General features: G+C 40.2%; 1 protein-coding gene across 1 annotated transcript in view; it reads right to left on the reverse strand.

Moving 5' to 3' along the window:
- Window positions 1-26,506, reverse strand: part of LOC126419056 (UDP-glycosyltransferase UGT5-like) — a 158,491-nt gene that overhangs the window by 21,741 nt on the left and 110,244 nt on the right. The window contains exon 4 of the mRNA XM_050086131.1: window positions 9,748-9,970. Within this exon, the coding sequence (XP_049942088.1) occupies window positions 9,748-9,970 (223 nt within the window). The remainder of the gene's footprint in view (window positions 1-9,747; window positions 9,971-26,506) is intronic.

Genomic DNA, 26,506 nt, shown 5'->3' on the forward strand with positions numbered 1-26,506 from the left:
CGCTTTCCTTGCCATTGCCAGTCTACATTTTATATCCTCTCTACTTCGACCATCATCAGTTATTTCGCTCCCCAAATAGCAAAACTCCTTTACTACTTTAAGTGTCTCATTTCCTAATCTAATTCCCTCAGCATCACCAGGCTTAATTCGACTACATTCCATTATCCTCGTTTTGCTTTTGTTGATGTTCATCTTATATCCTCATTTCAAGACACTGTCCATTCCGTTCAACTGCTCTTCCAAGTCCTTTGCTGTCTCTGCCAGAATTACAATGTCATCGGCGAATCTCAACGTTTTATTTCTTCTCCGTGGACTTTAATACCTACTCCGAATTTTTCTTTTGTTTCCTTTACTACTTGCTCAATATACAGATTGAATAACATCGGGGACTGGCTACTACCCTGTCTCACTCCCTTCCCAACCGCTGCTTCCCTTTCATGCCCCTCGACTCTTATAAAGTATAAAAACATTAAAACTTATTGCAGCCGCAAGTATTTTTCATCAGTCTCGACGGGAATTTCACTGGCTTTTAAGGTGTGTCCTGCTGAGACACTCGCTTTTTTCTGTATTCTTTTGCTTAATCAATCAAAGCGTTACTCCTAAAATCCAAGAAAAATAATAATTCAAATTGTATTTCGTTAACAAAAAAATCTGGCACTCTCTCTTCAACGCTGTCAGTGGACATCCATCCGATCGTCTACGACGATTGTTTGGGGAGTGGTAGTCTTGGGACCCGTCGTGTAGGGGTAGCGTCTTTGATTAGTAATCAAACCGGCTTCGCTCTAGGATTCCAATCCCGCCACTACTTAAATTTTGATTAATAATCAGCATTGGCGATCGAAGACTTCCGGCATAAGAAGTCACCATTGTTCTGTCACCGGTTTTGCAAAAAAAAAAAAAAAAAAAATATATATATATATATATATATATATATATATATATATATATATATATAGGCGGAGGAGCGGACAGAGGTGCTGGGCACTCTCTTATCCTAGGGGTGGGGAACTGCCCCTAAAGGCGGAAGAATCAGCAGTGATCAACGACATGAGGATGCAGAAGGCAAGGGAAACCACTGCATTAAAGACACGTAGCGCGTATCCACAGGACACGTGGCCTGTAAAAATTGAAAAGTGTCATGATGATCTCTCCATTGGCAAAAGATTCCGGAATGGTTCCCCATTCGGATCTCCGTGAGAGGACTGACAAGAGCGACGTGGCCATCAGAAAAAGATTGAATAATCAACGAAAGGATAACGTTCTGCGAATTGGGGCGTGGAATGTCGAAAGCTTGAACATAGTAGGGAAACTAGAAAATCTGAAAAGGGAAATTCAAAGGCTCAGTCTAGATACAGTAGGGGTCAATAAAGTGAAATGGAAAGAAGACAAGGATTTCTGGTCAGATGAGTATAGGGTAGTATCTACAGCAACAGAAAATGGTATAACGGGCGTAGGATTCATTATGAACAGGAAGGTAGCTCGTAGGGCAGAGAGTGTGTTACTGTGAACAGTTCAGTGATAGCGTTGTTCTCATCAGAACCAACACCAACAACGATAGTTCAGGTATATACGCCGACGTCGCAAGCTGAAGATGAAGAGACAGAGAAAGTATATGAGGATATTGAAAGGGTAATACAGTATGTAAAGGATATGAGGATATTGAAAGGGTAATACAGTATGTAAAGGGGGACTGAAATGTAGTTGTAGGGAAAGGAGTAAAAGAAAAGGTTGCAGGAGAATATGGGCTTGGGAGAGGGAATGAGAGAGGAGAAATACTAATTGAGTTCTGTAACAAGTTTCAGCTAGTTAATACTCTGTTCAAGAGCCACAAGAGGAGATATACTTGGAAAAGGCCGGGTGATGCGGGAAGATTTCAGTTAAATTACATCATGGTCAGACAAAGATTCCGAAATCAGATACTGGATTGTAAGGAGTACCCAGGAGCAGATATAGACTCAGATCACAATATAGTGGAGATGAAAAGTAGGCTGAAGTTTAAGAGATTAGTCAGGAAGAATCAATACGCAAAGAAGTGGTATACGGAAGTACTAAGGAATGACAAGATACGCTTGAAGTTCTCTGACGCTATAGATACAGCAATAATAAGGAATAGCTCAGTGAGCAGTACAGTTGAAGAGGAATGGTCATCTATAAAAAGGGCCATCACAGAAGTTGGAAAGAAAAACATAGGCACAAAGAAGGTAACTGCGAAGAAACCATGGGTGACGGAAGAAATACTTCATTTGATCGATGAAAGTACAAAAACGTTCCGGGAAACTCAGGAATACAGAAATACAAGGCGCTGAGGAATGAAATAAATAGGAAATGCAGGGAAGCTAAGATGAAATGGCTGCATGGAAAATGTGAAGAAATCGAAAAAGAAATGATTGTCGGAAGGACAGACTCAGCAACCTTAGGTGACATTTACAGTAAGCGTGGTAACATTAAGAGTGCAACGGGAATTCCACTGCTAAATCCAGAGGAGAGAGCAATAAGTGGAAAGGATGCATTGAAAGCCTCTATTAGGGGGAAGATTTGTATGACGTGATAGAAGAGGAAACAGGAGTCGATTTAGAAGAAGTAGAGGACACAGTATTAGAATCAGAATTTAAAGAAGCTTTGGAGGACCTAGGGTCAAATAAACCAGAAGGGATAGATAACATTTCATCAGAATTTCTAAAATCATTGGGGGAAGTGGTAACAAAACGAGTATTCACGTTGGTGTGTGGAATGTATGAGTCTGGCGACATACCATCTGACTTCGGAAAAATATCATCCACACAATTCCTAACACTGCAAGAGCTGACAAGTGCGAGAATTTTCTCACAATCAGTTTAACAGCTCATGCATCCGAGTTGCTGACAAGAATGGAAAGGAAAATTGAGGATGTGCCAGATGAGGATCAGTTCGGGTTTAGAAAAGGTAAAGGCACAAGAGAGGCAATTCTGACGTTTCGGTTCATAATGGAAGCAAAACTAAAAAAATAATCAAGACAATTTCATAGGATTTATCGACCTGGAAAAAGGCTTCGATAATGTAAAATGGTGCAAGAAGTTCGAAATTCTGAGTAAAATAGGGGTAAGCTATAGGGAGACACGGTAAATATACAATATGTACAAGAGCAAGGAGGGAATAATAAGAGTGGACGACCAAGAATGAGGTACTCGGATTAAAAGGGTGTAAGACAGGAATGTAGTCTTTCCCCCCCTACTGTTTAATATGTACATCGAAAAAGCAATTATGGAAATAAAAGAAAGGTTCAGTAGTGGAATTAAAATTCAAGGTGAAAGGATATCAATTATACGATTCGCCGATGACATTGCTATCGTGAGTGAAAGTGAAGAAGAATTAAATGATCTGCTGAACGGAATGAACAATCTAATGAGTACAGATTATGGGCTGAGAGTAAATCGAAGAAAGACGAAAGTAATGAGATGCAGCAGAAATGAGAACAGCGAGAAACTTATCAGGAATTCTGCTACGTAGGCAGTAAAGTAACGAATGACGGACCGAGCAAGGAGGACATCAAAAACTGACTAGGAATGGACAAAAGGGCAATCCTGGCCAAGAGAAGTCTACTAGTGTCAACCATAGACCTTAATTTCAGGAAAAAAATTTTAAGACCGTACGTCTGGCGTATAGCGTCGTATGGTAGTGAAACACTGACTGTGGGAAAACCGGAACAGAAGAGAACTGAAGCATCTGAGATGTGGTACTACAGGCGAAGGTGAACTGATAAGGTAAGGAATGAGAAGGTTCTGAGCAGAATCGGAGAGGAAAGGAATACGTGGAAAATACTGAAAAAGAGAAGGGACAGGATGGTAGGACATCTGCTGTTAAGACATCAGGGAATGACTTCCATGGTACTAGTGGGAGCTGTAGAGGGCAAAAACTGTAGAGGAAGACAGAGATTGGAATACAGCCACCAAATAATTGAGGACGTGGGTTGCGAATGCTACTCTGAAATGAAGAGGGTAGCACAGGAGAGTAATTCTTGGCGGGCCGCATCAAACCAGTCAGAATACTGATGACCCAGAAAAAAGGAAAAGGTTGATTCGTTAGTTACGTGTTCCATAGATCATTTGAACAATTTTTAAGGAAATTATGTGGAAAGTGTCAGTTTATAGGATACGCATACTTAATTAATTTCAGTGGGCGGGTACATATTGGGTATTTTAATTTCTTATATGGCATACTGGGCTTAATATAACATTAGCCAACGTCTTTCAGTCCTGTTCATACAACTACACTTAGCTTAGTCGTTTTTTCAGGCTACCGGTGCCAGTTATTAAATAAAAGCTTGTGTGTGGGATAAGAGTGGAGTTGCCTGGAAGAAATGATTTTAAGTTGGGTTTTAAACCTGAATTACTACCTTACAGGCGCTGCTATACTAACTACTTCCTGACGCACTGACAGCTTTGATTCTGAGTAGCGAAGGTCGCTTTTTCTATTGTTGCAGGGCTAGACATCGCTATTCCTTACGAATTGTGAAAGAGCATTAATGAAGGATTAATTTCATTACACTGAAAAACTTGGAATTTTCTACCATGTTTATTGACTTGTCATGTGCTACACGAATTGTAAGTATGACTATGTTGTACAGAAATAAATATGGTGTGATACCTTAGACCTGAGGGACAGTTCATTTTCAAAGATCACACGTTGACTCTTTATCTTTTGTTATTGTCTACACGTCCTTCCTCGTCTCTTTTTCATATAGTACTCTTGCGTATTTTGTAACTACTCTGCTTTTATGCTTGCAGTAGCTGTGAAATAAATCGCAGCTACCTCGGTTCCTGCCATTTCGGCCGCTCAACCCTTGCACCTCCTTCAAACAGCCACTACCATGACAGTTTCACACGCACTAACACTTCAGTTTACTTGTTGCCTTACTAACCCTAGAAATAGCCTCTGTCACTTCGTTGACGGTACAACCCGCCATCACAGTGGCTCAGTTTTCTGTTTAAATGTGACAGCTGGGACACGCCATCTCCAGAGTCTATCTACCCTGTCTCGCGATTTACGTCGCACCCCACTTACTTTCTATCAAACTAGAGACCAGGAACGGAGCGAGTAAGAGTCTAATATGGCGGTTCGCACACTTCGAAAATGAAGGCGCCCGTGTTACATCAGTGTTGCTACCTGCGTTCTCGCTGCACAGGATGCGGCGCTTAAACCCAGACAAATTTCAGTTTGAATTTACCCCCATATCGCAGTTCCGCCGGAGGTCGCGATTGGTGTTTTTGAAAGCCATAGACATCTAGCAAACAGTCAGAACCTCAAAATCGCCGAGATGATACAGACAACTGCGGAGTACAACCGAAGAACCGCGATTTCGAAAGTCTTCTCGCTGGGCGTTCGCTCACTGAAATAGTTAGTTTCTTCGGGTACCCGAAATCAACTGTTTATGGTATTTTGGCCAAGTGTAATGCTTCAGAGAAGTCTGGGGAAGGTTCCCCTAACCCGGCGAGGAAACGTCGTTCGAGGAAACGCCTGTCACGAACTGCGGCAGTCATCGAAAAGGCTCTGGCACCGATTTTGGGGGACCCGGGGCAATCGCTGAGGAAATTGGCGTCAGTATTGAATGTCAGCGAGCGAACAATTCGTCGGATAGCAGACAACCTCATGCGAGCCATTTAATCCAAAACTGGCTCTCGGATAACGTTGACACGTTCTGTTCAAATGAGTTCTGGCCATTCGAGTAGCCCGGATTTGAACCCCCTTGACTACTATGTTTGGAGCGTAATCGAAAGAGTTACCAATAAGAGGAGGCACCCTAACGTCGCATCTATCGAAGCAGCATTCGCGATTTTTTTCTCTTTATTGTCATTTTTCATTCCCCTGTCCCATGGGGGTAGGCTTGGGCTGGCAGTGAAACAATTCTCCGCTCTTCAGCCAAGGGATTACATAAAATATCACAGGAGAACAGTACATACATAAAACACAGGGATAAAAGATGAAATTTACACAGGAGAAGGGAAAAAATTGGAGTTAAAATGTACAAAAAAGAGGTAGTTTGACGAGGCACGTTTACGTAACATCCAAATACAGCTAAAATGGCACTCGATGAAGACGTAGCACATATGTTACATACACGGCGAGTACCAAAATTCGACGAAGTAACTGCATTAAAATTTGAAGGGCCTACCAAGGGAGGGGAGGTCAGAGAGGAGGGAGAGAAGAAAGAGAGGTGAGGGTCGATGGAGGAGGGGGGGAAGGAAGGGGGGAAGAGGCGGAGTCGACAGTACACCAAAGGGCAGGATATGGGGAGAGAGGGCAAGGACTGGGAAAGGAGAAATCAAAACAGACTCCCAAAGAAGCCTTCGCCGCTGCCATGGAATCATGACGTCAGCGTTGTGAAAAATGTGTACGTCTGAAGGGCGATTACGTCGAGAAGTAACGCCAGTTTCATCGATTTCGGGTGAGTAGTCAATTAGCAAAAAAATTGGAGGCCTTAGAATTTGAATGCACGTCGTACTACGATTCCAGCTATTGTAGCTAAGTACCCTATCGTTCGTTTCAATTAAAGCGTTAAGTTTATGCACGGACAATGCGACATCTCAAGCCACATTTTCAAAACCGGAAATGCTGCGCGGCCTTGTAGGGAGATGGATGCAGTTATTCTATTTAATGATGCGAACGTCGGGATGATGAAGGTATTAGAAAGAATGGGCTTCAAGATAGGAAATTTTATTCAAGATATTCTGAGAAAAATAGATTTACAGCGCGTCTCTGCAGCTGAAAAGTCAATTGAAGACCGGGTAATGGAAAGAAGACAGACAACAAGAAACCAGAAGAGAAGCCTTGAAGGGAAAGACGACCCAGAGTACATATTTCTGTAAACCTAATAAACGTTGTCTGAAGAGAAAATTTTGAAATTCTGATTACAAGCTGAGATATGGGGCAAAGTGCTCGGAATTTTGCATGAATTTAAAATTGTACTTGTGGAATTATAATTTAAAAATTATGAAAATTATCCTATTTGACCTATTCCAAAAACCTCATAAGAGAAGCTTACAACATATAAAGAGATGAAACAGAGAAATTTTTGTAGAAATCTCTTGAATACTTCCTGAGAAAAAGTAACATACATTATTTTTTGAAAATGAAACTTCATGCTGATTCTTATTCTTTGAGAGCAATTTTTTCTGCGCTGAGAGGAAACGTTAATTCATTGCTTAAGATCGCAGAGCGTAGTCCATAATACACAATAATTAGTTTCATGTCGTAAGAAGTGGTTATATGGAAACAATCAGGTACTATTTAATTTATACTAATGTAAAGGTTGCAGTAAGTACTGGGAGATGAAGAAGCTTGCACAGGATAGAGTAGCATGGAAAGCTGCATCAAACCAGTGTCAGGACTGAAGACCACAACAACAACAACAACAATGAAAGGATGTTCAGCGTCAACAAAATAATAATTTCGTGCAATACAACTGGCTCAGAAGTACGCACTCAATAGTAGAAGATAATTAAATGTAAAACATTCTTACGGCTCCATTCATCTTTACGACAATAATAATAAAGCGATAGTATTTTCTGCTTTAGGAGCACGTAATGCACAGGAAAATGGCTACTTTGGAATACTTTCAAAAGTAGAAGGGTGGGCAACATTCAGCGCCGTATATTTGAATAGAACCGACCAAGACGTTTATTTACTCACCTTACACGTTACATAAAATAAATCGCTAATTTAAAATGATTTAAGGTAATTTCGGTTATGATTAACTCATAGGCTGAATGAGTACTGACTATTATTTATGAAATCTTTTGCCATAAGCATTGAATTTCAGAATAACTGTAGAACAAAACATCACAGTATGACAAAAAATAAATAAAAATAATAATTTCGTTTACGTTCATAGGTTTCCACGGCAAATGACAACATCAGTAAAATCATTTTGGGTATTAGGCAACATAATTATGAAACAATTAAAACAAATAGTCGCCTTGAAGAGGACCGCTGTAAAAACGATCGGAATGTCGGAATTTTAGTTGGTTTTGTTTCATAATGATTCGGACTAATACTCAAAATGATTTTACTCAAATATTACCTAGCGTTTCACGGAAAATTATCTCACTCCCAATTTCAAAAGTACAATATACCCCCGTGTATTTCTGCAGATCTGTAGCTACTACACCACTGACAGTTATAACACGTGGTGAGGAAGTAATAACTAGAGAATAAATTTCAAAATTTTTAGGTTCTATGGTGGTATTTAAAATGGAAACACCTATTTCTGAGTTCATAATTTAACTCAGTTCAGCCACATTTGCGCTCCGAATTTTAAATCTTGGAGAGAGGAATCTGTAAGTCAACACTGAATTTCCATCCATTAATGTCCTGAGGTTTCTCATATTTAGTGAAGAACATCTTCATTGCTCAAAAAGTGCTGTAAGAATAATATGTAATGCTCACCCACGATCATGTAATAGGCATCTGATTGAAGAGTTGGTCATTCTGACTACTGCTTTACAGTATACGTATTTCCTCATGAACTTTATTGGAAATAATCCACTACATTGCAAAGGGAAAACTGATGTACATAACTACAACACAAGACAATCATCACCCCACATTAAGATCGTCGTTAGTGAAGAAAGGGGTGCATTGCCACCAAAATTTTTGATTACTTATAGAATGATATAAAATGCCTGAGTGACAGTGAAGTTATATTTGGAAACAAATTAAAGTTTCTCCTTGACTACTGTTATCCCGTAGAATTAATTATTTTCATACTAATTAAAAGATGGTGAATAGGAACTACTAGTCCACTACTGTTTACATATGAATGTAGTGGAGCTGATCACTGCACCTTCCTTCGTCATGTAGCGGAGAATTCAATACATACTCATTCACAGCACGAGTCAACAGTGCACAAATGGCAAACTTAATTTCAGCGTGGTTTAGGTGACATAACTAAAATGACGTTTTTTATAAACAGAAGTAGAAGGTGATTTTTTTATTTTCGTTAGTTGTACATTTTTCAAAATTTAGTGACCGATTTTAAAATTATTAGGATTATATTTAATTTTTCTGCTGCTGTTTTGAAAAATAATTGAAAAATACATTTGAAATGTAAATCATTAATCGTTTGCAAATTGTTCTGAACGCACAATCGATATTTAAGAATCAATGTATTTCTATTTCAAGATATTCATCTTTGGTCGCTTTTGCGTTATCTTTGTTTTCATCGAGTTAGTTGTGTAGCAATGTGTTATGAGCTGAAAGTGATTGTTGGAAGCATTCGGTGAGAGTTTCTTAATATATTTGTTCCTAAGTATTTCCAAAATACGGAATAAAATTGTTTCGAAGATCATTCGGAAGCTTATATCGGCATATTTTTCATTTGATGTATGGTATCAGTACACCAGGAATCGACTTTTGAATCCAGACAGGAGAATATTATTCACCAATACTACCGTACCAACAATAATAGATACTGGTCGAGAAGGAAGATAAATTAAAATCCTTATAATGACTTTTACAAATGAAAATAATTTACTGACCCCCTTCCCGCATCTTCAGAGTAATTGAAGCTGAGGATAATGAATTCCAACGTAACCACGGTGCGAGAGAACTTTGGAAAATCGTTTTTTAATTTTCGAAAATTTTGTAATAGCGTGTGAGTGAGGAGGATCTAGAAACACAATTACGATCTATCGTGCAAATGAGTCATGAAACATGAAACTACCTAAACTAAACGTTAAGTGCAAACATATTAAATCTCTAAGAATTACATACCGAGAATGTCGGCCTGTGGCAGCCACTTCTTAACCATGAGGTTGTCCGGTTTTCCAGGCAGTGTCTCTGTCTCCCATTTCCAGATAACGCGCTGCTTTAACTTGGAGAAGGCAGTCAGTATGGCCGTCCTCTTGTCTTCCCCCAGGTCGGCGCTCCGCAGGTTCGAGCCGAGGCTGAATACAACTGCCCCATCTTTCGCGCCGTCCAAGAATTTCTGGAGATCCTGCAAATTAAAATCCACCTCAAATACAAAGTAGTGTCTCCAGACTAAGGATTATAAAAGAGAGACATATTACCTCTTACAGACAATCTCAAGTAACTTCTCTGCTGGGCCTGCAGCTTGCAAAAGCTCATAATATGACATCTTCTTTATGCTTTTACAAAATTAGCTGCAAATATTTTATTTCTTGTTATTTTTACAAACGTACGGGATGAGCTTGTTTGTATATCATTGTCATATCCATTTATGGAGACGAAAAGAAAGGATATAGGAACAGTTCATCAGCAATTAAACAATCTGCACCCAAAAATAAAATTTGCAGTAGACCTAAAGATAAACAATGACAATAACCAACACAAATTTACAATTTGCAGAAAACCTAAAACTACAGACATCATCATCAATAAAAATTCATCCCACCTCAAGTCGCATGAGTATGCATAATTCAAATCAATGATCAACAGAATCATTAATTTACCACTTGAAGAAAAAGTAATAAAATAACGAAATTGCAACACTACAATAAGCAGCATAAAAAAGAAATTACGATCCAGATATAATACTCTGAATCTACCAAGTTCATACTAAATCTAAAGCAGACAACATACAAAAAGAAATGACATTGAAAAGAGATAAGAAACCAAAGTCAAACCGATATATGTACCAACAAAAGTATTGGCAACATATCACACAAAATAAATAAATCGTTCAAAATACGAAAATTCAACAAGCATTTCGAATTAGCAACAACTTACAAATAACGCTGAGATCAGGAAAAAGTGACTTCATTACCTTTCCTAATCCAGATGTATACAAAATTTCCTATAACGACCGCAATAGTTTTTACATTGGACAAACGGGACGAAGCTTTAGTATAAGATTTAAAGAACACACAAAAGACTGCGAAAGCTTCCTGTCTAGCTTTTACCTACATCTAAAAAATAAAAACCACACAGTGAACACAACGGAAAACGCTTTGAGAATTCTACATGACCAAAGGGTGAAACTAGGAACATTTTGGAAGAAGTAGAAACTTATACACACACAAATAGATATCTGAATGAAATCCTAAACGAAAACGTGGATCTCAAACATAAAAATTATCGGGTACACTTTATTATCATAATAGAAAAAGAAAAGCGATGAACACACGCTAAACAAAAGTTACACAACATTAAGATCACTTATCTACATAATGCAAAATTAACTCTGGCAAAAAAAATTTGACTACCTAAGATATAATTTATTTGTAAACACAATGCATCAGTAGAACGACCTATCATTTGTTAAAGTAGCTCGATATTTCTATAGAAGGTAAATACGTGATCTATATTAACAACGCAGAAAACAAAAGAAATTACGTTCCAAGACGTAAGTATAATATAAGACAAAAATCTCATATAACTGTTACATAGACGTAGAATAAAATGATTTATAAATGTAATGTCAACAGGAGTTGAAAATGGCACAAATGCCGAAACAAACTTGTCGTTTACCTTCGTAAAATCAACGTGAAATAAAATATTTGCAACAAATTTTGTAAAAGTATAATAAGGGATTCTCAACTTTCTTGGCTACGAAATTAATTTACTTTATTTTTTATAATTATTTGGAAATCATAAATTATACCGCATATCTAGCAGTAAGCTATGCTGACAAAATGTGCAGATAAATTATTCAAACGTAAATCATCAGTGAGGGGGAAAAACAGGAAATTTAGCACGGACGTTGGCACTTAAAGTATAATCGGCAAGCAGCGCTTTAACGCATTCGTTGGTGCGCAATGCGGCCTCCTGTCTAAAACTACCAGTGATATTTTTTAGTTAAGTGGACGGATGTTTTAGAGCTCACAGAATTGGTTTTTTAAACTTACTATACTTGCTATAAACTTGTGCAAAAATTTCTATGAACCGTATATCCATATGCAACTACTCGATCTTGTTAAATACTCTACCGTACTGAAACTCTAACAGAAACCTTTACTCTTTGTAGGCCAATCCATGGCAGCGTGAAGAGAGTTATCGAGAAACGCCTTGTGGTCATTTATGCGGTGGACCGTTCAACAGAATTAATATTGAACTACAGCCAAAATTTGGAATTTAACGCTTTGGCAGTACATCAAGAAAACGTTTGAATGATAGCACCAACGTGACGAGCAGCGAACCGCCAAACAAAACAATTCTGTTTTCTGAGGTTAATTTTCGTCAGAATTCTTAAAAGGGATAGGGTCGCTAATGAAATTATATAATTCCTCTTCACTACCACAAGTTTCGTTCTTCTAGACTGTTATGTCAAAACTGTTGGACTATAATTATGCGATAATTTTTGTTCAATCAGGAAGAGGAGGGTGCGTAGAAGAGTGCTTTGCTGGACTGACTATGACGAGGCACGACATATTACTGGAACATACGATTTTATACCACTGGTGAATATATTTTTGTTACAAATAAGGAAAAATGAAATCATTCTAACGCTATTGGGCTTAGTGTTCTTGCGATTTTCTCCCTTGTTTCGAAGTCCTTGAATACGCTGCATGTTAAAGATTCTGCTGTGACTTAACTTAGATATTCCGCAGATTTAATTGTTGAAAAATCGAAATATGTGCAAGAAATCATCACATATGACCCTTAGTTCAGAATCCTAACTCCAGTAAGTGATTGTTTGGCATCAGCGATGATGAATCACGCTTTAACACACAGAATCACGCTGTGTTTGTTGCCATTTGCATCTCAGCTCTAACAATTGATGCAAGTGTCTGCTTGTTTCAGTTTTTATAGTTTGTATTAATTCAGAAGAAGAAAAGGCTCGTATCTGCGTTAATAGTGTAAATACGATTTCTTATATCTGTGAAGAGCTAACAGCGAATTTTCAAAAAAGAAAACATGATAGTCTTTGTAACACTAACCTGATTTCGGGTATAAGGTTTAGACCAGGACAAGAATTGGATCCTCCCCGTATGCCATTCACTTTTACTACATTCTTGACTGGACTGTTGAAGATTACGTCATTTGTCTTTTGCTCTTGCGCGATTTGTAGGTTATCAGAAGACCATACGAAAATAGATTGAATTACCGCAAAAACAACGAAAATTGTGTAACATTCTACAAGGCTACAAGGCTTGTATGTCACAATGAAGAACTGACGATGTCAGTGACCCAAGAGAATGTGACATTGAGTGAAGACTCATACGGTGACGAACACGCAAACGACAACAAAGGAGATATGCATGCCGACAACGTTTCAAGACTACTGTGAATCATATAGTCATACCTTTTCTCAAGAGTATTTCAAAGATCATGCGCACAATATAAATTTGTCGAAGCAACAGGAGGAGCTTTTAGCTTCGGGAGTGACGGGGTTGACTCTTCTTCACGACAGAAAAGTGTTTATCTTGGTAGCGACATTGCTTTTTTCTTTACGTTTCTTCAGGAAGATGACACTGTTTTTTTAATGATAACGAGTCCTTTATGGAATCTATTGATCGGTCAAGGCTGGTCGCAGAAACTTTTCGAGGGAAGGGGGAAGGAGGAGGAAGGGGCAAAGTGGGAGAGGAAGGGGGCGAGAGGGGGGGGGGAATGAGGGGAAGAATGTTAGACAGGAGGAGGAAAGGGAAGGGGGAGAAAAGGGTTTATATACAAGCTCCTCACAGTTCGGCTATTTTATTTCCATAGAATGTTAGCGCAGCATACGGCAACATACCGCATTCGCACTCAATGAGTTGGGAAGAAAGCTCATTTTGCATCAGGAGATAAAAAACGTAGGTGATCCCACGTGGAATAAAAGAACGGTAACGCAGACTTCAACTGGAATATAAACAACTTATTTAGATTCCTATCTTCTCTTTATTTTACAAAAAGTCAGACTTTTGTTGTACACATAAAAGTTAAATATTTCGCTCCTGACTGAAGAGTACCGTTGTTTTTTTTAGATTCAGAACTAGATGCTAGAATTCCACAATATAATGGGTTAAAATCTTGAAGCATTATACTTCTGTAATTCTGCCCAATTGGTTTCGTGCCACGTACGCATTTACAAACGTTGACTAGGTATATTGGTCCAGGAAGGAAGTGACCAAACAACTCAAACGAAAGTTGGATACGCAAGCGAGGTTCAGTCGGCCTCAAGAAAGGGACGTGCATGTTTCACGTGTGCCGCAGTATTTATTCGAAACTGAACGGGAGTCCACTTCGCGCAGTGTATGCAACACGTCAAACAGGAAAGACCCTTGGAGTGCAAGGGGGGCGGGGCGGTATATTTTTAAAAAAATCTTAGTAACAAACAATTACGTTTATCCTTTCCTTCCAACAAAGAAGGTGCTGTTGATCTGGACTGAATTTCGTCCAACGTCGTTCGGTCGACGACTGTGAAACCGCCGTCATACTTTTAGCGTTGTTTGAAATGGGCCGGCCGTCGGCAGAATCGCCCGTTGTCGGCTGCACTGTGACTGTGTTCGTAACTAAAATGCGCAGTGCGAGCTTTGGCTCGTGTACCTCGACGTCTCCTCTTTACAGCCTTTCCGACTTCGCGAGGAAGACTTGACTGCAGCATGAAGCGCTTCCTGGTTAGTGAACGAAATGAAGACACCAGTGGTCCGTCTGCCGGTGGTGGGGAGGTATATACTCCGAAGGCGAAAACAAGAAGGGGCGACGCGAAAACGAAAATTTATGATGAGAACCGTTTATTGCTAGGCTTCACGTAAACTACAATGACTGGCGACGAACGTCCCCAATGTTTAATTCGTTTAACCATTTTAGCTGCTAACAGCATGTAGCCTAACAAGTTAAAGACATATGCTTAAACCAAACATCCTCTGTTAACGGTAAAACCAAACTAAATGTTTTATTGTCTAACCAGAAGAGCTTAGCTAAAATGACGAATGTGACTTCTAAGTTAGCCTGTTACCAGATTTCACATAGGACTGCTAAATGCAAGAAACCACACACGGTTACAGAAACTCTGGTTCTCCTAGCAGCGACTGATGTAGTTATTAACGATGTTTGGCGACTCATTTGGTCAAGAGCTGAAAAGTATTCCTCTCTTTAATGACATAGTGCGTAGAAGAATTTTAGACTCTTCTGACGATTTACTCGAGCAGTTAATTGATAAATTGCGTAATAATTGTTTTGCACTTCAAGTGGGCAAAGCGACTGATATTCATAAAGATCCTCATTTGATTGCTTATGTTCATTTCGTTGATGACTTAAACATTCGAGACGAATTGCTTTTCTGTGACTCGATACTGCAAGCAGTTACAGCTCAAAACCTTTCTTACATTATCAATACTCTTTTTATAATCAAAACAGGGCAACATGGGATAGGTGCATTTGAGTATGCACCGATGGAGCTTGCTCAGTATCTGGAATACATGGTGGGTTGCAAGTGAAAGGTAAGGCTGCAGTTCATGTTGCAGTACAGACTCACTGCATGAAACATCTGGATGCTCTGGCTGCTAAAGAACTTCCCACCACTTCATGAAGTGCTGCAAACGGTTTCAGACTCTTTTAATATTACTGAGACAAAATCTATAAATTTAAGGCTTTGTAAAGTGCCATGGGAGGAGATGGTTCCACATCACACTCACCTGCTCTGTTTTAGTAACGCCCGATGGCTTTCAAGGGATATAGCACTAAAAAGAATGTTTGTACTGAGGAATGAGGTATTCTGTTTCATAAAGGCGAAAAGTCACTCTATGGCAGACGGTTTCAGTGACGCCTATTTTCTGTTGAAAACTGCTTAACTTCATGAGAAAATAAATATTCTTAACTCTTCAAGATAATCAGGCAATTATCTTATCTTGAAACGAAAAAGTTAAGGCGTCCATAAAAAAATAGAGCTGTGGCAAACTCGAATGGGAAGTGGCATACTAAATTTGTTCTCTACTCTAGTGTTACTGTTAGAGGACGCACATAATCCGATATTTCCATGAAGATAAAAGCTTGCGTTCTCCATCACCTTGCAACACTCAAACTTCGCTTCGAAAAGTATTTCAGCGACGATTTTGATAAATTTAATTAGATTAAAATCCATTCAAAAGGTCAGCTACACCATCAGGTCTAGAATATAAAGAAGTAAGGACAAATTACTGATGTCATTCGTGACACTTCACTGTAGAGTAAATTCAATAAAGTGTCTTTTTTTGGAGATTTGGATACACATTAGCAAGGAATTCCCAACCCAGAGCCAAAAAGCAATGAAGATTCCGATTCCTTTTGCGACAACATACTTTTGCGAGACTGGATTTTCAGTTTTGGCAGCTCTGATGTCGAACTACACTTCAAAGCTAAAATTAAGCAAATAACTTCGAGGGGCTGTTCCTGCTATTGCACCAAATGTTGAAAAACTTTTTTCTCAAAAGAGCGCTCATCCGCAACGACGTACTTTGTAATTTAAATTTTAATGCTCTTGAAATCCTTGTCTGATGAACTGTAAGTATTGTCCATTTCATAGTTCTTGATTGAATGAAAATTTGATGAAAGTAAACAATTTTTTCCGTGTTTTCATTATAATAATTCATGTAGTTTTGGTTTCTGTTGCGTAAAATGCTTCTAAACTGAATTTTGTAAAACAGAGAATAAGGAAAAGAAAACATAAAAATGGGTATTTTTGTAATTGAAAAAGGCTGCTGGGCTGTCAAATTTTTCCTCGCGAAGGGGGACCCAGAGGAAAAAGTTTGAGAACTTCTGTGCTAGGTGACTCATCACTGCCAAGATCATAAACTCCTGCAAGTTCGCACACGCCAGACAGACTTGGCTATATTCCAAGGCCATCGCCACGTATTGCATCATAAGGTACATAGAAAGTACATATCAGAAACAGCAGGGGTCCAAGCACTGACGCCTGAGGCGCATTGCCCGTCGTAGTCTTTCTCATTACTATAGGCAATGACTTTTCACTGTATATTCTTAAAATCGGAGAGGAACAAATTTTGAACTGCTGCTCTTATTCCATAACGCTCTAACTTCTGGAGTAATATTCTGTGATCAACACATGCAAACACCTTAGTCAAATCGGAGAAGATTTCTGATGTTCACATCTTTTCATTTAATCCACCCATTGCCTTACAGAGAAAAATATATAACATTTTCAGTTGTTAAACTTTTCTAAAACCATGTAGCAAATTATGTGAACTGAAATGATCTGTCACTCCGATACATACAGCCTTTTCAATAGCTTTAGCAAATTCATACGGCATACTAATATGTCTAAAATTGTATATATTACCCCTTTCTCCTTTCTTCTAAGGCGGTTTCACTCTTGATTACTTTAATCGCTCATGAAGCTGGTCACTCCTAAAGGAAAAATTACAGATGTAGCTAAATACAGAGCTAACATATGCAGCCCAGTGCTTTAGTATCCTGCTTGATACTCCATCGTATCCGTGAGAGCCCTTGGTCTTCGGCTATATAATTATTGATTCAGTCTCCCCTCGCCCGTATCACGGAGGTATATTTCAGAATGCTGTCTTGGAAAGCCATTTTCTAGGAGATATGATTTCCTGTAGGAACTAAGTATTTATTTCTTTTACCTGCTATATTCAGGAACTCTACACACATCTCACTTACATTTTTACTACATACTGACTTTATATCCTCCACATTGTGCTGTTGGCCAGACACTTTTTTCACGACTGGCCATATTGTTTGAATTTTATCCTCAGAATTAGTTATTCAGATTACATAACACATGCTTTCGGACTCGCTAATGATATTTTTAAGTAATTTACAGTAATGTTAGTAATAGTCTGCTGCAGCTTTCAACGATTCGATATAGTTCCCAGTTTTTTCTACATGATATCCTTATCTCAATCATCATCCACCTAGATTACTCGTTAAAGCATATTTATCATGTATGAACATCCTGCCACTCATGTTCTTTAATGAGGTTTAAAAAAGCCTCTGCTGCCCCTCGATTAAGTAGTTACTGAAAGCTCTCGTCCTCTGCTCGTAACCTTGTTTTCATAGCACAAGTTACGTTGTCATCGTGTTTAAAGTGTTTCCCACAGGGAATTCTTAACTGGCTCAAACGGTAGTCCGAGAGAGCCAGGTCTGGGCTGTAGTGTAGACGAGACAATAATGTCGAACCAAATTCCCTGGTTCTGAGACGTACATGGGGCGCTGTCGTGTTTGATAAAATTCCTTTGGGATTCTTATCAGACGGTAACGTTTCTTGAGTTTGTTGAGAGTATATACATACGGTTCTGAATCAGTGGTTGGCCCTTTTAGTAACACTTCGACTAGAATGACAGCACTATTATCCCACAACTCTGTCGTCATAGCTTCACCAGCAGAGGCAGCTGAATTTCTTCTTAAATGGTGACTGCGGATGGTGCCACTTCGGTGACTGCATTTTTGTCTATGGCTCAAACTGATGCACCCACGTTTCGCTACCTGTAGCGAACTGTGACAGAAGGGCCTCTCCATTGGTGTCAATATGCTCCAGCAGTTCAGTTGAAATGCCTTTTCTTTGAATCCTGTGGTGTGGCGTGAGCATTTTCTTTCAGTATACAACAGTCTCGCCGCGCGGAGTGGCCGCGCGGTTTGAGGCGCCATGTCACAGATGGCGCGGTCCCTCCCGTCGGAGGTTCGAGTCCTCCTTCGGGCATGGGTGTGTGTGTTTTGTTCTTAGCGTAAGTTAGTCTAAGTAGTGTGAAAGTCTAGGGACCGATGACCTCAGCAGTTTGGTTCCTTAGGAATTCAAAACACACACACAAGAGTCTCAGTCATTTCACGTGCGCTTCGAATGCTCACCAATAGCTGTAGAGCAAAGTTTCCCAAACTGTGTTCCTCGAACCAATGGTATTCCCTGGGAAGTGAATACGTGTTCCGCGAGAAACTGTTAATGGTATAGCGTTTTTTCGACTTTTTGGCGATACTAATTATTTTTTAGTTTTATTATGATTTGTGAATTATTAGTTTTGATTTAAAATGGAAATAATCACTGAATAAAACAAGGTTTTTTTTACTTTTTAAAATTTTATTTAACTTCAAAATAAACAAGGTGTTGCATCAAAATACCTAGATTCTAAAAGTGTTCAGAGAGAGAAAAAGCTTGCGAACCTGTGCTATGAAGCTAACTGTTCAGTCGTGATGGCCCAGTCTGTGCGAATAATGGCATCCACGCGATTCACTATTTTGGAGCAGCAGCTGTGAATTAACATTCTAACAAGGGAACCTCCCCATCTCACCCCCCTCAGATGTAGTTATAAGTTGGCACAGTGGATAGGCCTTGAAAAACTGAACACAGATCAATTGAGAAAACAGGAAGAAGTTGTGTCGAACTGTGAAAAAATAAGCAAAATATACAAACTGAGTAGTTCATGGGAAGATATGCAACATCAAGGAGACTTGGAATGCGGGAGCGCTGTGGTCTCGTGGTAACGTGAGCAGCTGCGGAACGAAAGGTCCTTGGTTCAAATCTTCCATCGAGTGAAAAGTTTAACTTTTTATTTTCAGTTTATGTGACAAACTTATGTTTTCGTCACTTTTTTGGGAGTGATTATCACATCCACAAGAAAAACTAAATCGGGCAAGGTAGAAGAATCTTTTTACCCATTCGCCAAGTGTACGAGTTAGGTGGGTCGACAACATATTCCTGTCATGTGACGCCATGCCGTCACCAGTGTCGTATAGAATATATCAGATCTGTTTTCCTGTGGAGGAATCGGTTGACCTATGACCTTGCGATCATATGTTTTCGGTTCTCATTGGAGAGGCACGTCCGTTCGTCTACTAATCGCACGGTTTTGCGATGCGGTCGCAAAACACAGACACTAAACTTATTACAGTGAACAGAGACGTCAATGAACTAACGGACAGATAATAACTACGCAAAAATAAAGAAAGTAAAATTTTCACTCCAGGGAAGACTTGAACCAAGGACCTCTCGTTCTGCACCTGCTCACGCTACCACGGGACCACTGCGCTCCTTGGCCCACATTCTCCATGATGGAGCCTATGTGTCCCATGGACTACTCAGTTTGTATATTTTGCTTATTTTTTTACAGTTCCACACAACTTCTTCCTGTTTTCTCAATTGATCTGTGTTCAGTTTATCAAGGCCTATCCACTGTGCCAACTTATAACTAAATCTCAGGGGGGTGCGATGGGGAGGTTCCCTTGTAAGCGTGGCCGATCACTGAGCTCAATTTCCCCACTTCCTGAATCGTTAACTCTCTTGACCCATCACCCGACTGTACTGTCAACTGCACCATTTGTACACGCTACACGCTACACACTGACGCTTATGGCTGTTCACTACGATTTCTCTTTCCGTTACCAAGAATTAAGTTACAGCACGTTGTTTCTAAACAGGTGTCTTATGTAGACGCCGTTTTAGTGGCTCACTAAAGCTCTGTCATTTACCTGAATTCCTCGGAACTTCACATGCGTGCTGAAAAAACATCAACTTTAAAGCTCCTAAACAGACGTCCTCTTACATACATATTAACAGCTGTAAAAATATGTGCATTATTGAAAGACCATCCTGTAATACATAGGCTGCAGCAAGCGTTTACAGAATCTCTTATTACAGTGAAACTAAGTTTGGTACACAACTTTTAAGATTATACTTGAATCCAGGAATGAATTGTATTACAGAAACGGTGTATATTGTTCTTGTAAATAAAAAAAATATTTTTTTTTCGCCTAGTATAATCATGTAGGTATCAACGTGCGCTCAAAAGGATTCGTAACCAAATTTGAAAGAAGTGATCTCAGCATGGAATAAGAAGTGTGATATATAAATATTCTCATGATCACTATGCTTTGATATTCCCTCACTGCTTGCAAAAGTTAACAGTAACGTCCTTTTACTTAAATGTCCGTATATACTATGAATTAAGGAATTTTTGTTAAAACGAAATTACCCTCTTTCGATATTTTCTACGGAATTCAATCATTCTCCTCCATGCAACGTTATACTTCTGGGTTCAGACGCTATTCACCTGTTTCAGAGCCTCCAAACGCTTCCAGATGTGAAGTTTGCTGATAAGGTATACTTGAGGCGCAGTAATTGGTATACGACAGCTTTAAAATGTAGAGATGTGCCGTTTACTGTCGCATAAAGACAGAAATTTATATTTTGCTGCAAGGAGAATCCAATTTATTTGAAGAACTGGAAGTTAATCTGCTGTAGGGTACTGTATTCGATTGGCCCACTTTTTAAGACTGACTTACTTCAGCCTCGATGAACCAGTCAACAGTCAACTTGTTACAGGTTGGTTTGTACTGAAATAACAACATTTGTGACTATTTTGGGGAATCTGGTTTCAGCAAGGCAGGGCAGCAATTTTTTTTTTTTAAGTCATCGGTCTTCTGACTGGTTTGATGCGGCCCGCCACGAATTCCTCTCCTGTGTCAACCTCGTCATCTCAGAGTAGCACTTGCAACCTACGTCCTCAATTATTTGCAGGATGTATTCAAGTCTCTGTCTTTCTCTACAGTCTTTACCCTCTACAGCTCGAGTACCATGTAAGTTATTCCCTGATGTCTTAAACGATGTCCTACCATCCTGTCCCTTCTTCTTGTCAGCGTTTCCCACATATTCCTTTCCTCTCTGATTCTGCACAGAACCTCCTCATTCCTCGCGCTATCAATTCACCTAATTTTCAAATCTCGTCTCTAGCACCAAATATGAAACGCTTCTATTCTATTCTATTCTGTTCCGGGTTTGAAACAGTCCATGTTTCACCACCATAAAATGCTGTGTTCCAAACGTACGAGGGCAGTTCAATAAGTAATGCAACACTTTTTTTTTCTCGGCCAATTTTGGTTGAAAAAACCGGAAATTTCTTGTGGAATATTTTCAAACATTCCCGCTTCGTCTCGTATAGTTTCATTGACTTCCGACAGGTGGCAGCGCTGTACGGAGCTGTTAAAATGGCGTCTGTAACGGATGTGCGTTGCAAACAACGGGCAGTGATCGAGTTTCTTTTGGCGGAAAACCAGGGCATCTCAGATATTCATAGGCGCTTGCAGAATGTCTGCGGTGATCTGGCAGTGGACAAAAGCACGGTGAGTCGTTGGGCAAAGCGTGTGTCTTCATCGCCGCAAGGTCAAGCAAGACTGTCTGATCTCCCGCGTGCGGGCCGGCCGTGCACAGCTGTGACTCCTGCAATGGCGGAGCGTGCGAACACACTCGTTCGAGATGATCGACGGATCACCATCAAACAACTCAGTGCTCAACTTGACATCTCTGTTGGTAGTGCCGTCACAATTGTTCACCAGTTGGGATATTCAAAGGTTTGTTCCTGCTGGGTTCCTCGTTGTCTAACCGAACACCATAAAGAGCAAAGGAGAACCATCTGTGCGGAATTGCTTGCTCGTCATGTGGCTGAGGGTGACAATTTCTTGTCAAAGATTGTTACAGGCGATGAAACATGGGTTCATCACTTCGAACCTGAAACAAAACGGCAATCAATGGAGTGGCGCCACACCCACTCCCCTACCAAGAAAAAGTTTAAAGCCATACCCTCAGCCGGTAAAGTCATGGTTACAGTCTTCTGGGACGCTGAAGGGGTTATTCAGTTCGATGTCCTTCCCCATGGTCAAACGATCAACTCTGAAGTGTATTGTGCTACTCTTCAGAAATTGAAGAAACGACTTCAGCGTGTTCGTAGGCACAAAAATCTGAACGAACTTCTCCTTCTTCATGACAACGCAAGACCTCACACAAGTCTTCGCACCCGAGAGGAGCTCACAAAACTTCAGTGGACTGTTCTTCCTCATGCACCCTACAGCCCCGATCTCGCACCGTCGGATTTCCATATGTTTGGCCCAATGAAGGACGCAATCCGTGGGAGGCACTACGCGGATGATGAAGAAGTTATTGATGCAGTACGACGTTGGCTCCGACATCGACCAGTGGAATGGTACCGTGCATGCATACAGGCCCTCATTTCAAGGTGGCGTAAGGCCGTAGCATTGAATGGAGATTACGTTGAAAAATACTGTTGTGTAGCTAAAAGATTGGGGAATAACCTGGTGTATTTCAATGCTGAATAAAACAACCCCTGTTTCAGAAAAAAAATGTGTTGCATTACTTATTGAACTGCCCTCGTACATTCTCAGAAATTCCTTCCTCAAATTAAGGTCTATGTTTGATTTCTCTTAGCCAGGAATGCCCTCTTTTGCCAATGCTCGTCCGCTTTCGATGTCCTCCGTCCTCCTCCCGTCAACGGTTATTTTTCCGCCTACGTAGCACAATTCCTTAACGTCATCTAGTTCTTGACCATCAATCCTGATGTTAAGTTTCTCAATGTTCTCCTTTCTGCTACTTCTCATTACTTCCACCTTTCTTCGATTTACTCTCAATCCCTGTTCCGTAGTCAGTTGATTGCTCATTCCATTCAGCATATCCTATGTTTCTTCTTCGCTGTCACTGAGGATAGCAATCTCACCAGCGAACCTTATAACTGATATCCTTCCACCCTGAATTTCAGTTCCACTCGTGAATCTTTCTTTTATTTCCATCATTCCATAATTGCTTCTTCACTGTGCAGATTGAGCAGTAGGGGCAAAAGACTACGGCCCTGTCTTACACCCTTTTGAATCCCAGCACTTCGTTCTTAGTTTTCCACTCTCGTTATCCCCTCTTGGCTCTTGTACATGTTGTATATACCTCGTCTCTCCCTGTAGCTTAATCCAATTTTGCTCAGAATTTCGAACATCTTGCGCCATTTGATATTGTCAAAGGCTTTTTTCAAGTGGACAAATCCGACGAACATGGCGTGATTTTCCCTTAGCCTTGATTTCATTATCAACCGCTGTGTCAGAACTGCCCCTCTGGTGCCTTTACCTTTTCTAAAGCCAAACTGATCATCATCCAACACATCTTCAATTTTCTTTTCTATTATTCTGTATATTATTCTTGTCAGCCACTTGGATGCATGAGATCTTAATCTGATTGTGCGATAATTGTTGTACTTGGCAGCTCTTGCAGCCTTCGGAATTGTGGATGATATTTTTTCGAGAATCAGATTGTATGTCGCCAGACTCATACATTCTACACACCAACGTGAGCAGCTATTTTGTTGCCACTTACGACAATGATTTTAAAAATTCTTCTGCCTTATTTGGTCTTAATCCTCCAAAAATCTCTCAAGTTCTGATTCTAATATTGGAGCACCTATCTCTTCTAAATCGAGTTCTGTTTCTTATTCTATCACATCAGACACATCTTCTCCCTCATAGAGGCTTTCGATGTATTCTTTCCACCTATCCGCTCTCTCCTCTGCATTTAGCAGTGGAATTCCCGCTGCACTCTTAATGTTACCATCCTTGCTTTTAATTTCACCGAAGGTTGTTTTGATTTTCCTATATGTTGAGTCAGTCCTTCTGACAATCATTTCTTTTTCGATTTCTTCACATTTTGCGAGCAGCCATTTCGTCTTAGCTTCCCTGCATTTCCTACTATTTTTATTCCTCAGCGACTTGTATTTCTGTCTTTTCCTGAACATTTTTGTGCTTCCTTCTTTCATCGATCAACTGATGTATTTCTTCTGTTACCCATAGTTTCTTCGCAGTTTCCTTTATTCGTACCGGTGGTTTTCTTTCCAACTTTTGTGATTGCTCTTTTTAGAAATGTCCATTCCGCTTCAACCGATCTGTCTATTGAGCTATTCCATGCAGTATCTATATCTTTAGAAGTATCAATCATATCTCTTTATTCCTTCGTACATCCGTATCCCATTTCTTTAAACTTCAGCCTACTCTTCATCACTACTAAATTGTGATCTGAGTCTGTATCTGACCCTGGGTATGCCTTACAATCCAGTATCTCTATCTGATCATGATATAATCAAACTGGAATTTTTTCGTATCTCCCGGCCTTTTGCAAGTATACGTCCTCCTCTTGCGATTATGGAACTGAGTATTCGCCATTATTAGGTGAAATATGCTGCAAAAATCAACTAATCTTTCTTCCCTCTCTTTCCTTGTACCAATGCCAAACTCTTCAGTAACCTTTTCTTCCATTGCTTCCCCTACAACCCCGTTCCAGTCTCCCATGACTATTAAGTATCCGTCTGCCTTTACATACAGAATTACCCGTCAATATCCTCATATGCATTTTCTGTATCCTCATCTTCTGCTTGCGACGTCGGGATTTATGCCTGAACTGTCGTTGTCGGTGTTGGTTTGCTGTGGGCTCTGATGAGAGAAACCTTATCATTGAACTATTCACAGTAACACACTCTCTTCTCTATCTTCCTATTCATGACGAATCCTACTTCCATTTTACCATTTCCTCTGGTGTTGAAATCACCCAATACTCATCCGACCAGAAATCCTTGTCTTATTTCCATTTACCTTCACTGACCCCCACTATATCTAGACTGAACCTTTGCATTTTCCTCTTCACATTTTACGTTGTCGAAGGCTTTTTTGAGATCGACAAAGACTATGAACATGCCTTGATTTTTCTCTAGTCTTGCTTCCATTAACAACCGCAATGTTGGAAATGCCTCTTTGGTGCATTTATCTCTTCTAATGCCAAACGTATCGTCACCTAACACATCCTCAATTCTCTTTTCTATTCTTGAGTATACTTTTCCTGAAATGCATGACCAATTAAGCTGACTGTGCCATAATTCTCGCACTTGTCAGCTCCTACAATGTTCGGAATTATATGGGTGATGTTTTTCCGAAAGTCAAATGGTGTATCGCCAGACTCGTATATTCTACAAGCCAACTTCAATAGTCATTTTGTAGCCAGTTCCCCCAATGATTTTAGAAGTTCTGATGGAATGGTATCTATGCCTTCTGCCTTATTTGATATCAAGCCTTCCAGACATCTTTTAAATTATGTTTACATTACTGGGTCCCCTGTATCATCTGCATTGACTCCTGTTTCTTCTTCTGCCTCATCAGACAAGTCTTCCTCCTCAAAGAGGCCTTGAATGTACTCTTTCTGATATGGCGCGCGCCGCTAACCTGTGATCTTGTTCAGAGCGCGCACTGTAATCTATAGTTCGCTGTCCTAGTGCGGGTGGCGCTCCGGTGGCGATTTGCTATGACGTCGCTGGCGTGTTTTTGCGGTGGCCGGCGCGAGAGGGTAGTTGGTTTTCCGGGGACTGGACGGAACGTGAAGTTCGCTCTGCCTGACCTGCTAGTGACTAGCGCTAAGGGTGTTCTGCCTCGCAATATGAGCAGAGTGGTCTGGGGCGGAGGCGACTCGCCGCTGTGCTGGCCATGCGATGGTGATTAATTGGAGTCTGCGTACTTGTTCTTTCTGCCTGTCTGATGTGGAGGACCGGTGGGGTCCTGTGATACTCTGGCCCGGAGACAACTAGTTGCTGAATTTTGGAGTCGTCTGCCAGGTTATGGTGTGGGCTCGGTTGGCTCTTCAGATTTTCCTATGGAAGCTCCAGCAGCGTTTTCTGAACTTTTCTGATGTGGGACGGTGTTGTTGGAACCTTTTGCTGTGTGTGTGGCTCGTTACGATATTTGTTGGTACTAATTTATTTGCTCAACTGGAGTCCTGCCCGGAGTTGCGTTCATGTATGGTACATTTGGCAGTCGATGTGTTAGGTAAAGTCTGCCC

Source organism: Schistocerca serialis, chromosome 9 (assembly GCF_023864345.2).
Source record: "Schistocerca serialis cubense isolate TAMUIC-IGC-003099 chromosome 9, iqSchSeri2.2, whole genome shotgun sequence".
NCBI classification, from domain to species: domain Eukaryota; kingdom Metazoa; phylum Arthropoda; class Insecta; order Orthoptera; family Acrididae; genus Schistocerca; species Schistocerca serialis.